Source organism: Ostrinia nubilalis, chromosome 27 (assembly GCF_963855985.1).
Source record: "Ostrinia nubilalis chromosome 27, ilOstNubi1.1, whole genome shotgun sequence".
Lineage (NCBI taxonomy): Eukaryota > Metazoa > Arthropoda > Insecta > Lepidoptera > Crambidae > Ostrinia > Ostrinia nubilalis.
This window is the reverse complement of record NC_087114.1, coordinates 1,097,148-1,115,220: the sequence shown is the minus strand read 5'-3', so window position 1 is coordinate 1,115,220 and position 18,073 is coordinate 1,097,148. Positions and strand designations below refer to the sequence as shown.

At 39.9% G+C, this 18,073-nt stretch overlaps 1 protein-coding gene across 1 annotated transcript; it reads right to left on the bottom strand.

Moving 5' to 3' along the window:
* Positions 1–168: 168 nt before the first annotated feature.
* On the bottom strand, positions 169–17,062 carry LOC135084776 (uncharacterized). Its single transcript, XM_063979515.1, has 14 exons — positions 16,929–17,062; positions 16,513–16,594; positions 15,190–15,328; positions 14,313–14,437; positions 13,673–13,754; positions 13,395–13,496; positions 12,407–12,541; positions 11,472–11,779; positions 10,339–10,425; positions 10,240–10,270; positions 10,020–10,084; positions 9,757–9,808; positions 5,496–5,542; positions 169–5,413 (listed from the first exon to the last, which is right to left on the bottom strand). Exons 3-14 carry the CDS (start codon positions 15,296–15,298, stop codon positions 290–292), a joined length of 6,267 nt encoding a protein of 2,088 aa, XP_063835585.1. The 5' UTR covers positions 15,299–15,328; positions 16,513–16,594; positions 16,929–17,062; the 3' UTR covers positions 169–289.
* Between the last annotated feature and the right edge of the window lie 1,011 nt (positions 17,063–18,073).

Sequence of the window (18,073 nt, the reverse complement as noted above, 5' to 3'; positions counted from 1 at the left end):
ATCTTACTTTAACTTTAAAAAACTTCAAAAATCTGTCAAACAAAACGCACTGGTTATCGTTATAGTTACGGTTAAAGTTAGTGCAACTCAACCTAAGTCTTCTTGGCACTAAAAATAGTATAAGGTAACTATGAAATAAAAACATGTCAATTTCAAAACATCCATTTATTCAAAAACAGTAAAAACACTTCACAAAATCAATTTAACAACAGTAAAACAATACAGACAATACATTGTGATTTACAAATACACAAAACATTACACACAAAATTAATAAAACACAGCTATTTTAATAGAAATATCTGCAAGGCATTGGCATAGGATAGCACCGTGGACGCCTGCCCATATCCTCGTAAACACGGTGCTTCTTGCACTTCCAAATGCGTTCCATGCAATGACATTTATAAATCTCTTCTTCACCGTCAGTCTCTTCATCTATTGGTTCTTGGTCTGGTACAGCACTAGCAACCCTTGCTGTAGGCGTAGGGTCTTGGGTCGTCAAGAAATCTGTGCTCGGTGGGACACCCGAAACAGTTTGACCTGGTGCTCCAATATTTCCTTGATTACACATCTGCATATAGTCTGGAGGTAGATTATCTTGATATATCCGCCCAGAACCATCAGCCTGGTTTGCAGGCATAATTTGGCTCCTATCTGAAGTGTAACCCGATCGAGGGTCGTAACTACTTTGAGCGCCAATTGGCCTTTCGATAGGGCCAAAGCCAACAGGTCCTGTTCCTTGTCTTGTGCCTAAATCTTGACAGCATGGTGGCAACTGCTCTTGCTGTTGATAAGAACCGGCCCCTTGACTGGTGCCGAACACACCTTGGCCTTGAGGATATGCTCCTGAAGTTGGAGCCATTGATTGACGAAAGAAACCGGTATTTACACCCGCTCCTGGATAATCTTGTTCTTGAGGACATGGAAGAGGTGGATGTCCCATAGACTGATAGAAATGATTTTGATTAGTTTGGTTGGCGCCTGAATTCCCTTGGAATTGACAACAGGGTGGTGCCTGAATTGCTGACTGCTGAAGAGAACTTTGCTTACTTTGATTTCGATTACACGGTGCTTGCATCTGTCCCATTGGCTGTTGATAAGAAGCTCGGTTACTCGAATCTGCTATTTGATTGGCACACAGCATGCTTTGAGGCTGATTAGACAATGTACCTTGAAAGGCATCTACTTCTTGAAGATCGTATGGACTTGCTCCTTCAGCGTTAACCCCAACATCAACTAACGGAGCTAAAACTTCCCCTGGGTCCGTTTGAACAAAAGTAGAAGCCACGGGCTTCTCCTTTTCGAACGATTCGTATCCAATCATAGTCTGTTGTCGTCTATTTTTCAATCGATTCGTGAGTTCTTCAACCATAAAGTTAATTTCCAAATCTGCATTTTGTTGCAGTTCTGCTTTTTCTTGCAAGAATTTTGAGACTTCATGTTTCATGTTTTGCTCTGCGGATTCATCTAAATCGATACGCTTTTCTATATCGTACAGTTTTCTTGCTAGTAATTCTCTCATACGTTTACGTAAAGCCTTATCTGACTCATTCAATACAGGCTTGACAGGCAAACCATTATACCACTGCTCTATTTCTTCACCTATTAAGATTTCCTCAACTTCATTTGTAAGGTTTTCGTCTTTGGGTATTGGTACAGCTTCTAATAACTGAAAAGCTATTTGACATAACTGCGCATGATTTAAATATTTAAAGTCAACATTGGTTTGGCTTTTTACACTTTCAGCTAATTCTTCAATTTTTTTCATGAGACGCTGTTTGTAAATGTTTGCTTTCACTGGATCCTCTTCTTTATATTTTGAGTAAAGAATGTAATTTTCTGCTGTGCTTATCACGAAGTTATGTTGAAGTAAGTTAGAGCCTTTTAAATTGTGTGCTCTCACATATTGCCTATCCAATTTATTTGCGATCAACTCCCTGAAAGAGTGCGTGTCTGTCATACTGTGCACGTATTTTAGCATACTCAAGACATCTGATAGAACCTTGAGCTTCCAAACGTGTCTAAATGCCTGGATCTCATTTGTCTGTGGTAGACAATCTAACATTTTATCCAATTCATCTTCAAACACCATTGCAAAATATGAATAATCGTTTTCAATATCCGGATCACCTTTGAGTTGGAAGTAAGTCTTCCAAATTCCATTATAGATTCCTTTTCTTGCTAGATTTGCTAAAGCTTCCTGTTCAGGATTGGGTGTTTCAAGAGGTATTTCTTTTAATCGTTCTTGAAAGATGGCATCAAAATATTGGTGAGCTTCATCTAAAGACATGCCTTGTGGAATATTTCCATCTCCTTCCAAATGTGGTGTCGACTGAGTTCCAGTACTCGGTCTGATATCTTTAATGCTCGTGTTTGATTTGCATGGTAAACTACATATCGGCGCTTGCGGACCTAAAAGAGGCATCTGGACTACATTTTGCTTGTTTGTGGTGGCCATTGGACCTGTAGTAAAGCCTAGTGGACTACTCAACCTGACGTTAGAAGGACGATTCGCTGATGTATTTGCTTTAGCAGCTCCACAATTGACATTTCTATTTGTTACTCTATTTGCATTCTTGCTACCAGGCTCTGGTTGCTTTGTCAGCATTGGTACGGGTATACTTTGTATTTTGTTCATAAGCTCCGAAGCATGCTCCACGGTTTCATGCCTGTCCTCACCTACCAACTTATTAACCCATTTAAATATTTGATATTTTAGTTGCTCTAGTTCACTTTCATCATTCCCCTTGCTGAAAGGGTTTAGTTCTAAATATTTATGTCTATCAATTATGTCTCCAGCTAAATCGTTAACAACAATCTCTCGAAACCCTTTATCATGAATTTGTGGAATCTTCAAAGTACTCAGCCAGTTATCTATCATTTCAACTAACTGCTTCAAATACGAATCAAGCCTAGCTTGAATATCATCATCGGTTATCTCTTTTATACTATTATTGCCAATTGAAGTGTTTCCTGCTTTTGAATTGCTCGGTAAAGTAACGCCATATACAGCAATATCAGGTGTAGGTATTACATTTTCTTTTTTAAATTGTCCTTCTGGTGGCTTTGAACTTTGAACTGAATTAGACGCAACACCAGATTGCACGTTCTTGAAATCATGATCTTGTTTAGATACTTCACCTTTTGTTTGCTTATTGTAATCTAATATCTTGTCTATGAGTTTTAGAATCTCATCATGCTGAAAATATTGTTTGTCTGACCAAGTCTCCAGCCAGTTCAATATAATGTTTTCCAAATAGTAAGAAACTCCACGCTCTAAACTGCTTTCCCCTTTGTTTACTATCTGAAATACTTTTGTAGCTAAATCATGAGTATTTTCACTCCCGTTTTTTAAATTTACCGTATCTTCAGATGATTTTACATAATCATCAAGCCACTCATCGATTATATCCTCATATTTTCTAACATGAATCTTTTGCTGCTTAGAATCAAAGCTTTTTGTCAAATCAGTTGTATCTTTTAGTGCGCGTCTTAGTTTGTCTCTCACAACCCACTTTCTTTTCCCTTTGTAGACATTCTTCATCCATCTATCTATTTCTTTGTCAATAACTTCATCGACATTTTTGTTGACATCCATATTTCTTTTTATATTTGTTGCCAAATCATCTACTATTTCACTCGTGTTTAGAACATTACTTAGAGCGTTGGGTATGCTATTAAGACAATCTGTAATAATTTGTTTCAACACAGGCAATGAGTAGTCATAGTGATACGTTCGCTTCGCTTCAGGTAGTGTTAATTTAGGCTCCTTTTCTTCGAATTTTACCATCACTGGAGTTTCTATACTTCTAATTCTTTCCATAAGTTCATTCGCATGCTCAATCGTTTCCGTTGTATTTTCACCCGCCACTTTATTAATCCACTTAAAAATTTGATACTTCAGGTACTGGAGTTCATTTTCTTCTGTTCCTTTGCTCGTTGGGTTTAATTCTAAATACTTGAATCTGTCTGTGATATCTTCTGCTAGCTCTTTCACTGCTTTAACCTTATTATTCTCAGAAGGTATTTTTATATGCAGTTCATTTAACCAGTCTTCAATTTGTTCTATTAGTCGACGTTTGTAAAATACTACGTTAGATTTTATTTCGCCATTAATTGTTAGTTCTTTTACATTACTAGCGGTAGATTTGATATTTGAAATTTCAGATTTAATTTGACCAATATTATGAAAAACTGAATAGGTATCCCTGTGTGAAACTTCATTTACAGAGCTGCTAACTCCAACGTTCTCTAAATTTTCATTTCTATGAAGCTTTTCACCGAAAGTTTCTCTAAAATGCTTCAAAATAATATCAGTGAAATAATTGGCTTGATAATCAGAGAGACCACCTAGCTTATGTAATATTGTATAAATACTATCTTTCACAACACCATTATTAAAATTATAATCCCTTTCCTTCATAACTTCTACTAGAGCATCATGCAATTCTTCTTCTAACAATTCCAACCTTTTAGTGCTGGCACTCAAATGAAGTTTACCCAATATGTTAGCCATTTCATTAGTAACAAAGTCTTTCAATTCTTTTATACAATGACGATTCTTATGGGGCTCACATGACGTCCCTGTGGAATACTCAAAACAATTCATTTGTATGATATCATTTAACAAAGCCAAAGCTAGTCGATTAAAGTGCGTTTCTTTATCATAGTCACCAATTTCTATTGGTATTTCATTCAGAATATCCACGATAGTTGTTTTAAGTGTGCATTTATAATCTTTATCAAAATTTTGTCTGTTAAGAATGTATGGTTCTAGTTGATGTACCACGGAATCCATTACATCTTCCTTCTTTATAGTTCTACCAAGAAAATCCCTTTTCTTAATTGGTATATCTTTCAACCAATTCTTGATTACACCTCTAAAACTATCTTCCATGTTACAATAGCCTTTTGGGATTTCAATTCGGAGTATTCTTACAGGAGACGGATAGGTTCTTCTTCGTCTCTCTGGTTTTAGATACATCTTCTTTAGTTTCTTGATTATGCTATCAGGTAATTGTTCTCTAAATTCCCGTCTTTCTTCATCGCATTCAGAGAACTGGCTGGGTACTCTTCTAAGATACTTACGAATTTTCTGTCTAATTTTCTCTTCACCTCCTGGCCTAGCAAGTTTATGAGCCAACCTTTGCATTTTCTCGCCCCATTTAGTTGTAGTTTCACCATTATCAGTTTCTTTCAACCAGTCTAACACTTCATTATGTAGTTGTATATCCCTGTCTTGTATTCGTAAATCTTCTTGCGATTTGATTCTTCTATTACAGTTACAACATTTTGCTGTGGGTACCAAGTCGGCTGAACTAAACGACGTCTGCACAGATTTGATATTCCTCAAAGCAAGTTCTGAGCGGTCTTGGTCTAGTTGCTGGGTGCCTGGTCTTGACTGCATGCGAATCTGAAACAAAACAATCTACTATCATTGTTTATGCTTGATAATTCTGCTGTACTTTTTGTTTAACAAAAGTGATGATACTCACATCTCCACACAGTTGGACGGTGAAGTTATTGGTTACCAGAGGCAGTGCTGTAATGAAAAAATAACATTATAGATATTAATTATTACTGGAAAAATAAATAAAGAAGTCGGAATATGTTTTGATCGGTTTATTTCGAACGTAACATTTCAACAAGGTAAATTAAAAATATAAACAGACACTAACAGTTCAAACGTTTACTACTAAATTTAATAAAAGTATGGACACCCATACGGCAAAGGATAGCATTGATCCATCTCATAATCATCGTAAGCGAAGCAGACTGGTGGTCTCCTACACCTCATCATTCGGTCCATACAGCGGCACGGCTCATCCACTTCTGACTCAAAACCTTCTTCCGTATCTTCTTCTAAATCTAGACGTCTTCGTTCTAGATTCCGTCTATTCCTCTGCGAACTGCGTGTCTTCTTTCTGCCAGGTCTTGGAGCAGAGCCTTGAGTAATAACTTGTTGGGGAGTCGAAAACCATTGTGGTTCTCCGTAACTTGATATTTGTCCAGGTGGTCCTCTTTGTCCACTGGCTTCTGTATTACCTTCTGGTTGTTGAGGTTGTTCAGCAGTTCTCGAAGGACTTACTGGGTGTGCAGGCATCTGCTCAGGTACCCTACAAGATACTTGAGGTAGCTGATTAGCTCCCATCACTCCAGGACTCGGCACACTAGTTTGAATTGGTGTAGGAATTCTCTGTCGAGTAGGACTGACAATTCTGCTGGTATTGCCTGATGGCGTTTGGTTTCTATTACAGCATGGTGTTTGAGCTCCCACTGGTATGTCGGGGATAGGAACAGGTTGTACTGCGGGTGAAAATTGTTCTACTCCAACATTACTAGGTCTTGGTGTTTGCCCTGATCGGTTTAAACTTTGGATCGTATTTTGACGCACAGGACTTGCTGCTGCACTCCTACAACATGGACTTTGTTGCCGCTCTGGTGATTGAACTGGAGGATTCAAATTTGATCTTTCTCTAATGCTCTCATGGCATTGCACATTTGGAGCCACAGGCGGTCCCGTAGATTCTTGTAAAGTCAACCATTGCTCTGATTTGTTACTTTGGATGCGAGAGTATTGATTGTGCTCTTGGATTGGCTGTGGTAGTGGTTGCTGGATTTGAGGTAGTTGCTGCGCTTGAGGTGGTTGTGGTTTGGGCGTTGCCTGACTATCTTCAAGCGTGAAATATTCCTCAGAAGGCAACGGGACATGAGGCGGTAGAGACCGTTCTGCAAAGTAATTGTATCCGTACTGGTCTGGTACTCTGGTGCCGTCGCGTATCATGTAACTTGATTGGTTAGCTACAGCAGGCCGCGCTCGCGGTGATTCAGAGAAACTGGAGCAGTGAGGCATGTGCTGACTAAACTCGTAGTACCCCACAGAATCCATAAACGCCACTGATTTTCGTGACGCGTTGCCAGACTGCAGTTGTTTTGCTCTATTCTTCAATCTATTTGCAAACTCATCGGCCATAAAAGTAACGTTCAAACTTTCTCCTTGCTGCATTGGGACCTTTTCTAAAAACGATGAAATCTCGTGTTTAAGCACCCTCTCCCCAGTGCAGTCGAATATGTTAACGTCATTCTCAATTTCACGAATTTTCTTTACCAATGCATCTTTTAATTTCTTTCTTTGTAGCTGTTCATTTCCATCGTTGTTTGGAAGTACAGGCAGATCTAAAAACCACTGTTCAACTTCTGCACCCAACATAATCTCATCAGCTTCATCTTTCACTGTCTCTTCGCTAGGTAAAGGAACTTTATGTAGCGCGTTAAAAATATTAGTAACATACAGATCTGTGTCAATGTCTTGCAAATCTTTGCCGTGCATTTTCTTCACATTGTCTACTAGAGTCTGAGCTTCTTGTATCAACTTTTTACGGTAAACATTTGCTTTAGCTTTGTCGAGTTCCTTAAAATTTGCGCAGAGTATGAAATCTTCGACTAATTTCATAATTTGGAGTTCTTCGTGAGGTTGCTTTGGATCATCTTTATTAGAGGTGCCTCGTGGAAGACTATTATAGACGCTCTCCACTAGCTGTTGCCTAAAAGAAGCAGGAGCCGCAGTAGATTTGATCAACTCATTAGTATTAGTAGTTCTCTCAATCAACTGAACTTTTAGTAGATGTTTCTTCGTTTCTATTTCTGTACTTTTCGGAAGTGCATTAAACAACTCCTCTAATTCATCATCTAAAGCGTCTTCGTAATAAAATTGGTTATGAAACGTTGCTGGCTCAAATTTTAACCTCGTTATAGCTTTCCAAACTCCATTGTAAATGCCCATTCGTGCTTTATCAGCTGTTGCTTTCTCAGCTGCTGTACATGATGGGATAGGTATTTCTTTTACCCAGTTTTTCAGAAAAGCGTCATATTCATCATTCAACTGCTTCATTGATGGTGTAGATGGTTTTAGGTGAGTACTAGAGCAACACGATGCACCCATGTCAGGGTTGACTTGTGACTGGTACTGGTTATAGTTAAGTTTGGTGTTATTTAGAGGCATTGGTGGGCTTGTGTTAACGGCTTCTGCTCTAGGTGCTGTAGTATTAAAATCAGTAACACTTGGTGGACAACACCTAATAGATCCGCTTACGTTTTGTTGAGGCCTTGTCAACATTGGCACAGGAATGCTTTGGATTCTTTGCATTAATTCAGGGGCATGCTCAATCGTGTCCATATTGTCTTCTCCGGCTAGTTTGTTGATCCACTTGAAAATTTGGTACTTCAAATGCTCCAATTCATCTTCGTTAGAGTCTCGACAAGAAGGATTCAGTTCTAAATACTTGTGCCGGTCGATTATGTCCCCTGCTAGATCGTGGACGACTACTTGTCTGAAACCAGAGTCGTGTGCTTGTGGAATTAACGTTTGCAGACTTGCCAACCACTCGTCTATCTGTGTAGTCAGTTGATTCATGTATAAATCTAAACTAGCGTCTAAATCGTCCTTGGATATTGCTCCAATGCTAAGATTCGCTGTTTCGTTATTATTAGATTGGTAATGTGGACAACTATTCGTTGCATTTTGGAGGATAACATACGATTGCGATTGTCTTGAATTTTGACTAGATTTCGTACATGTTTGATTAGTTGTATCTGAAGTAAATATATTTTTAACAAGACGCAGTAGCTTTTGACTAAATTGTCGAGCGTCTTGCCATGTTATGTTGTCAATTTCTTGACATAACAACATTATCAACTCGCTTTCAACGAGACTGTCTCTACCTGATCGTAATGCTTCAATAGAATCGATAAGAAAATCGATTATTTCAATCTCAACATCTTGAATAGGTACTGAATTTGTGTGAGAGCATGTTCGTTCTAAAAAATACTTTAAATCCTCCGAAACACATTTCTTTATCTCTTCTTCTGTTGGTTGAACATATTTCTTAAATCTATTCACGTATTTTCTTCTACGATTATTAGATTCAGACTCAGTTGCATTATCACCGTGTTTAACAATATTTTGCAACCTTAGTCTTCTTATAAATTGATCTGTTATATTATTGATATACTCAGATTTCTTGTATTCATCAACAGCTATTGGCAATTTGGAAATAATGTTAATTATTTCTGATTTTAGCGAATTATTATCACTTCCAGATCTGTTTCGGATTAGACGTTTAATTCTGTTAATTAATATTTCCATAATATTACTCTTATCTATTGGTTTCCCAAAAATATCTACTGTTTTAAAGGGTATATTTCTAATCCAGTTCAAGATCACATCATCAAGGTTTCTACCGTCATTTGACATTTGTAAATTAGTTTCAGTTCTATAAACATCATAAGATTTATATCGATTCATTCGGCTTATAATTTCATCAGAAATGGCCTCTCTGTAAGCCTGGACATCTCCACAGGGAACCCAAACTGGGACGTATTTCAACAGTTTGCTAATATCATCCTTCTTATTATGAGGGCCTTCATTGAAATCTAAATGTTCAGTCATTTCTTGAAGCTTTGCGCTCATTTGTTTAAGCACTTCTCGTCTCAAGTCGCTTGCTTGTGGGTCTGCATTGGGACAGACTGAAACCTTATCTAGCAGTTCGAAGATCTCATCTCCAAAACCCTTGCGGAGATTTTCATTGGATTTGGTCTTCCTTTGAATGACAAAGCAGCGACAGTTGCGGATCGGTTTGGCTACATCGACGGAACTGGAGGTGGTCTGGATGGATAGGTCCACTGGCATGCTAGCAGTCTCGACAGACTTGTAAGTCCGTGGATGAGAGTTCAAATTCGCGTGTTCTAATACGTCACCTTCGGGCTTCGTGTCGTCGCTGGATGAGGCCGGTGATAGGGGAACAGCTACCTAGAACAATTTAGATTCTGAAGAGATTTCTTTTTGTTGTTTTAACCGTAAAAAATATCTAGAATACGCATTTATCTCAAATAAGAAAACTTGTTGAGTGCAGGCCAAATCCTCCATTTGCCTCTGGTAAATAAAATTAGAGAGGGTCGTACTTCTGCAGCGGAGACTATTGATCTGATGATGATTTTAAAACCACAATAAAGCCACTCACAGTTCTTTTCACTGGGTCAGTCCTTGGCACTGTTGCCACTTCTTTGGAAACCATTTCAGCGGCCGCTGTGGTAAAAAAAAAAAAGTAAATCAGTTACGCTGACAGTTGACAACAGTTGAGAATTTAGAACAAGGCCGAATGAAATAGAGAAAAAGAAGCGTTCCATCCTTACACATATTTCTTGTCTATTATAATAAATATTAACTGAAAACTGATTTACCTTGAACTTCCATGTTCACAGAATTGGTAGCCTGCAAAAAAAAGTAATTGTCAATTTTCCTATACTTATTTGATCACCTCACAAAATATAAATACTTACAGTCAAAAGCGACGGTGTTTGGGAGAAATTATAATTTTGCTCGCACCTCTCTCTTATCACGGGGCTGACGACCGGCTGGCTATAAGGCTGTAAGAAAACACTTTTTTTAACACAGTCAAGAAACGTATTCTTTAGTAGCAAATGTCCCAGAACTGACGGCCGATGGGCCAGCAAGATTCTGGAGTGGAGGCCGCAGCGTGGGACGTCCACCCAAAAGGTGGACCGACGACATCATAAAGGTAGCAGGAAAGCGCTGGACGCAGGCCGCTAGCAACCGGGTAACATGGAATGCATTGGGGGAGGCCTATGTTCAGCAGTGGACGTCCTGTGGCTGAGATGATGATGATGATGATAATGAAATGTCCCAAGACACATTTCTCTACATTTTTCTACGACACTTAGAGGTGCTAGAGCAATATCTATATTTTATGGGTGAAAAACTGTTTGCCATTTATTAATACTTATTTGACTGCAACATTAATGACTATAAGTCTATTGCTTAACTGAGTCATCGTCTGAGGTAGGGGAACGGTACAGGAGGGGTGACGTTGACATATTATTATGACCTGACAGAAAGCACAAATCTGAAAGAGATCTGAAGTCTCACTGACGTTTGACGTCACAAAAACACCCTCCCGCGCCGCTCCCATACCTCGAGCACTGACTCAGAAGTGCTAGACGTATAGGCAGCTAGACGTATGGTAAACCTTAGCCCGTTCCAGTGGAAAGAAATGTTAACCTAGCAAATATCATAATTCAATCATTCAGTATTTACAGTAGACTAAGAGCTAGTGAACGCCAGACCTACGTCATTTTATAAAAGCTGAAAGTTTGTCAGCATAATATGCTCCCAATATAGGTCATACCAAAAAATCAGATTTTTATGCATAATATTTGGGCAATGATTAGAAGTTGTTTCCACATCAGCCAGACAGTTTTGACAGTTCCTACTCCTTGCCAGCCAGTTTTTTTAGGATAGCTGCCAAAGCCATGATGACCCAAATTTCATGATTTACCAGCATTCTAACCTATATTGGGAGCATACGCTGACAAACATTCAGCTTTTATAAAATGACGTAGGTCTGGCGTTCACTAGCTCTTAGTCTATAGCCAAAAGAACTTCAAACACGTACATAAGAAGACATCCTTAAGTTATCCTTAACTTTCCTCGCTACTTCCTTCAGATACTTGCTGTCAGCCCTCATCACTTGCCTCCTATACTCGGCACAGTCACAATCAGCTCTTACATCTCTGGTAGGCGATTCTTCCAGCCTTGGCTTCGGTCTGCAGTTCACTTCAGGCTCGTAAGTGTTCCTGTAGCTGCCAGTTCTTGGAACAGTGTTCCTGGATGTACTCCGGTCGGGAGAAATCTGGTTGGAGGTGTTAGATTCGGTGCCGTGTCGAGAAGGGGATCCGTAACGAGCTTGGTAGCTTTTGGAGACTGAAAAGTGATAGTGGTTTTTACAGACTGGTTTTTACCGACTGGTTTTTACCTTTTGCTACGTTGGTTAGATATACCTGTCCTGTACCACGATAGTCGTTATCTGTGTGTCTATACCTAAAGGTCTTCGATCATAAAACTTCATTTCAAGTTTTTCACAATTAAAAATTAAAAAAAAAACTTTTGCCTAGAGCAAATTAATCATTTAGTCTCTACTGCAGGAGCACAGCCCTTTCTAAACTTATCATTATCAAAGACAAATGAAGAATTTGTAACTCCCCACGCTGTAGCACTGGCAAGACGAGTTAGAGAGCAAATTTTAAATTGTCAGAAGTAGCAATGGCAGAATACTTGAGTTCCCTGACCAAATATACTCAAAAAGATCGTGGTTATTGTCTTCTCTTAAGAAGATACATAACCAATCTTTGGGGCAGGCCTAAGTTCAGCAAGGAACATCTTTATGATGGTAATCACGTGATGGTAAATGCTTACCGCTGGATATAGACACCCGCCAGCCCTGGGGAGGTTACAGGTGTGTTGCCGGCCTTTGATTTATGAGTACGTTCTCTTCTTGAAAGATTGCTGAAATGCCGACGATCCAAGATTAGATACTGAATCCCCACTCACCATTCTTAGCCTGAGTATAAGTGATCAGCCTCTCCACCATCTCCGTGGACCGCTCCATGGACACGTTCGGGTATTTCCGGAGAGAGTTGGCGAAGGCGTCGGGCTCTCGGGACGGACGAGGGGAGCATACTGAACCTGGAATAAAGAATTGAATAGAATAGTTTTTTATTTGAAAAAAAGACATACAAGCAGGAAAACATAGGTACATAATGAAAGAGATACACAAATGGACAGATAGCTGCTTGTGCCCCTCTGACAAAAAGGCACCCGCTCAGCGTACATCAAGACCGCGCCAGGGCTTGTCTCGAAACCGACTAATGATTGGAGGAATTGTGAGGTAGCTAACAAATCGTGCCGTTTGGATCCAAGGTGACTTTTGATACGGTAGTTGGCCAAATCCTAAAGGTAGCCTTTCAAACTAAGCGTCACAGACGCAGCGTCTATAACTTTGGTCTTGTGCCACCAACGCCGCGTCACTAACTCGCTTCGAAAGGTTACCTTTTAGACCAGCGGTTCCCGAAAGGTGGTCCGCGGAACCCTGGAGTTCCGTGGAAAGGCCGCAAGGGTTCCGTAAAAAATATTATCCCTCGTTTCGTGACCGACGTTGTTCGCTCGCACCGACTTGTTTACGCACAAGGGAGGAGCAGGGCGTGCGGGCGGAGTAGTACGGGGGTTCCGCTAGGAAAAGTATAATCAATTAGGGTTCCTTGGCAAAAAAAATTGGGAAACCCTGTTTTAGACCAAAGCTAAAGACGCTGCGTCTGTGACGCTTAGTTCGAAAGGCTATCTTATTCTAAACCTCTCTCTATAGAACATAATGTCAGATCCTTTTTGTAAAAAAGTTGCATTATTTTCTGCGAGATACAGAAATCTAACCTGCTAGAGTCATGGAAGAAATACTCCCCAAGCATCTCATCTGTTATTGCTATGGACAAAAAAACTAACTAACAGCTATACTCATCGGTTAATAAAGCAAGAGATGTGTTACCTCTGTCAGGCCACGACATCCCACCGCGGAAGGATCCATTCGACCTGCAGGGCGTGTAGTTCTCGCCGCTACCACATCCACCCACTTCGAAGTTGCCATGTCCTGAAATAAATATAAATAAATGTATAAATGTTACAAGTCAGTCCTTATGCTTACAGGCTCTTGAGCACACCCTGATTCATTTAAATTGCTAAACATCTGACCAGAACAAGCCTCCTTAGAACAAAGTAATTTTCAAAACGACTCATATTTCGTTTTTCTTCTTTGAACGCGCTTACCTGGACAGAGTTCAGCTCTTTGCGGTGGGAACTCCGTAAGCTGCACCGGTGGAGAGGTTGGAGTCACTCTGCAGTGGGCCATCTACAAAAAAATCTTCCATCAGTGGGTCATTATTATTACGCTGAGTATGCAATGTGAGCAACGAAAGTACGATGAGGTTTTTTTTTATACACAACGAGGAAGCGCTTGGCCTGTATCTCACCTGATGGTAAGTGACGATCAGGCCGAAGGTGGAAGCGAGTTTCACCCGTAATCCTCAACCACGGAGGAACTGGCTATCTTACCTCTAACTGCCGGAACACAACAATGCTGTTAACATTGTTGTTATGGCGACAGACTTAGGTAAGATGGTGGTAGCTAGCCAGGTGGACTTGGAACAAGCCCTACCACCAACCAAACCGAACATAAAAATCTGCCCCCGCTGGGAATCGAGCCCGGGACCTCTGCGTCTGAAGCAGGTGGTCTTACCACTAGACCACAAAGGCGGTTAAGGACACTTCTTTCTTTACGTTTTCTTGTGATTGTGTTTTTGTGCGCCTATTTGTTTGTTTCCTGTCTTCATGTTTCTTTCTTTCTTAATCTGGCACGAACGGTGCCCTGTTTTACCATGGAACTCGCTAAATCCAGAGTAATGTTTACCTTATACATGCTAGCGTATCTTCCGTCCGTGGCCTGCGCAGCAGAGTCACTCCTCGCCATCACCTGAGTCTGTGCGCGCGCGCATGTGTGCGCAATTCGCACATTTGGAGGGGACGGAGGCTTCGCTGAGGGAAGGGAAGGAAATAAATATAAACAATGTAATAAAGACGAAGCGATAACTATGTGAACATCAGACTTTCCCAATTTGTCGCTTTTTCTCATCCCAATATTAATTTAACCACCGCTTTGGGACACTAAATAGGCCAATGCTGAAAAGAAGCAGCGCAAGAAACTCGGACATCTTTTCAGTGCAGACCAAATCCTCCATTTTTCGATGGCAAATTAGAGAGGGTCGTGTCGTACGCCTGCAGTGGAGGCTAAATGCCTTGATGATAATGAATGATGATAAACATACCCAACAAAGCAAAGCTTGTAACTATACAGTCGGCCGTTTGGTGTAGTGGTTCGAAACGGACTACTATTCCGGAGGTAGCGGGTTCGATTCCCGCACAATACAAACATTTGTGTGCATGAACATATTTGTTTGTACTGGACTGGGTGTTTTCTATGTATAATAAGTATGTATTTACAAAAAAAAAGTATTTAAGTATGTTTATATCCGTTGTCTAGTACCCATAGTACAAGCTTTGCTTAGTTTGGGACTAGAAGCGTAGTGTAAAATGTCTAAGGATATTTATTTATTTATTTATTGTAACCAGATAAAAATTCTTGAATGTTAGAATAGGATCCCACGCCCTCCAAACAAGATAATTTTATTGTCAGGTTTGTCGGTTATTTAATGTACTACTGGGTTTAATGTACTACTACTTTTAAAACGATGTTAAGAATATGCTTTGTAAATTGTAATGGCAGTTACCAGCGTTAGGCATCAGGGTATACTGCCTGCTTCCATCCAGCAGCGTGACGGCCAGCCCCGAGTCGCGGAGCCCGCGGACCACGGCCACCATACCTTCGCCACCCTCCATGATCACTCAGTTGTGGTCAATGGGGATGTGCTGGAATACAAGATATAGGTCCTTCACTCATGTAACGTCAAACATCAGCTAGACTTTAGGTCTACTTCGGATGTATACAGGGTGGAAACGATAAGTGATCTCACTCGATTATTTCTAAACTACACAAGATATCGAAAAACTGGTTACTCATCCTGAAAGTGCTTCACGAGCTCTTTCTAACGGTATCAGTAAATAAGTAGTTACAGAATTAACTGGATCTATCCGAAAATTCAATGTTTTCAGGCTCCATACTAAATGTATGCCAGCCACACAATATTAAAAGTGTTATTTTTTTTACTAAATATTATACACTTAAAATGAACTCGTAAATTGCATTCTTATTTAAAATTATTCATGGAAAACATTGATTCTAGGCTTTACTTGCCATAATATTATCAAGACATGAGTGTCACCACGACTGTGGCAGTATGGAAGTTGGAAACATTGAATTTTCGGATAGATCCAGTTTATTTTGTAACTTAGTTACTATTGGATAGAGCTCGTGAAGCACTTTCAGGATCAGTAATCAGTTTTTGGATATCGTGTATAGTTTTAAATATTAAGAGGTTTTACTAAATGTATGGAAGCTGGAAACATTGAATTTTCGGATAGATCCAGTTTATTTTGTAACCTATTATTGGTACCGTTGGATAGATCTTGTGAAGCACTTTCAGGATCAGTAACCAGTTTATCAATATCTTGTATAGTTTAGAAATAATCGAGTGAGATCACTTATCGTTTCCACCCTGTATGCTCTGTCACGTCATAGTATATCAATGTCATCCATGTCCTCCCGTGCCGCTCCCATACCTCGGGCACTGACTGAGCTAGTGCACCTAGACTTGCAATAAACTTCATTATGAAGCTTCTATGTCGCCAGGATATGCCAAAATATACCTATTTACTAATACATCCTCCCTAGACATGTGGTGAAACGTGACAGTTTTAATACTTGCAATCTCGAAAAGCCGTCACTCCGGCATTTTTTTTGTATGCGGTTACTTCGCCCCGTGAAAGGATTCGATTTTCAGAGCGATCAAAATGGGCCATTCGTCTAGGACCCCAGGTTTCATAGTTTCGTGCTTATATCTGTCTCTGTCGCTCATGCTGGCATCTCGTTTTGCATAAGAGAGATGGAAACATTTGGAAAATCCGTTATAGTTGTTTATAAACAAGTTATTTACCGTCATTTTAAGCATCCTCAAACAGGAATGACTTAAATCAGGCCTATAACAGGCCTGCCATTCTTCGCAATGGGGAAGGGGCCTGCAAGTAAAAAAAAACAACTTACAACTTAGGCGTAACTATACCATCCGAGGCCCGTGGCAAATTCTGTGCATGGGGCCCTTGGCGTATCTAGGGTTATTTTTCAGGGAGGGGGGGTCCGGGACCATCGCCCTGAAGCAACTCGAGGGAAGGGGGGGGGGGGGGGGGAGGCGTGGCGTTTTGCTATTATCAAACTTTAATGGGCAGTTAGAATAATAGGCAGTTCTGTGTTTGAAGATTCGGGAGTAGCTCGCATCCACCGTCGGCCTGAAACATCACTTTCCAGCAGTTGAGAATCCAACTTTACCCCGTTGTGGTAAAAAAAGCTACTTACATTTCTTGCAAGAATCTGAACGGTGTTAGTTCTTGGCTGCAGAATACAGTAATTTGTGGGATATTTTAGAAGGACAGGATGACTTGGAATTTTGGCTGCCTATTATTTCTGATGTCAAACTAATGTCAGGATAACGTTTGGATGGAGAATTTCAAAAATTTTTGACAGATCCTCAGAAAACGGCCAGGTTTTGGTAGCAAGTATTATTGATGTTGATTTCAAGGTGTTTTAATGGTTATTTTTAACGCCATAATTATTTGATCCCCTAATCCTGCAAAAGGTAGCAGGTAGGGGTGTCATACTTGCTATCGAACGTCGAAGTATCTATTGTCTAGATATTGACAACTATGCATCAACGGGTCGCTACATCTACCACGGTAATAACAGATAATATAATACTAGTACAGATGCATCATCCCTTAGTCGAAATGTGGCCGACCTAAGTCTTGAAACTGCTCGGGCCCGCTTGGTTTCCTAGTGGTGATAACAGATCGCGCTAGTGTGCCGCAGCGGACTTGACCGTCCCGCGGTTTGCGACCCGCTAATGCTTTCTATTCTAGCAACTTGAGCGGAGTATTTATTTGGCGTGCTATGTCAAAAGATGGCGCTAAAGCCAATAAGTTTACTGCTTTGTTTATGAAGACATGTAACTAAGCAAAAAACAGATTAGAGACGCTATTGAAAATTTCGTCACGGTATAATAATGTCCAAGTAGCACAATGATCACAGCCGACGCTCAATATCCAGAACCGTGGGTTCGTATCCCGCTACAAATTATCATCATAAAACTCTAATTTGTTTTATTTTATTAGGTATATAAAACAGGACAATATCGAAACATGCAGTAATAAAGGTAGATATCAATAAAAAACTTATTTTTTCCATAAAAATATTCAGAAATAATTATTATGTAAAAAAAACATAACCCTCCTTCTGGAGCAGTCAAATAAATATCAAATGAACTGTTCGTAAAAAATACAAAATCTAGTTTTAGTTTTTCGTACTCGTATCGTAGTTTATTCAAAAATATGCCTACATTTTAATCGACTTGCACATACAGGTTTAAGATTTAGGATTGTCTGTGATTTAGGTTTAGGTTTTTTGTTGCATTCGTTTGCGCGTCACTCGCGATAATAATAGCACCT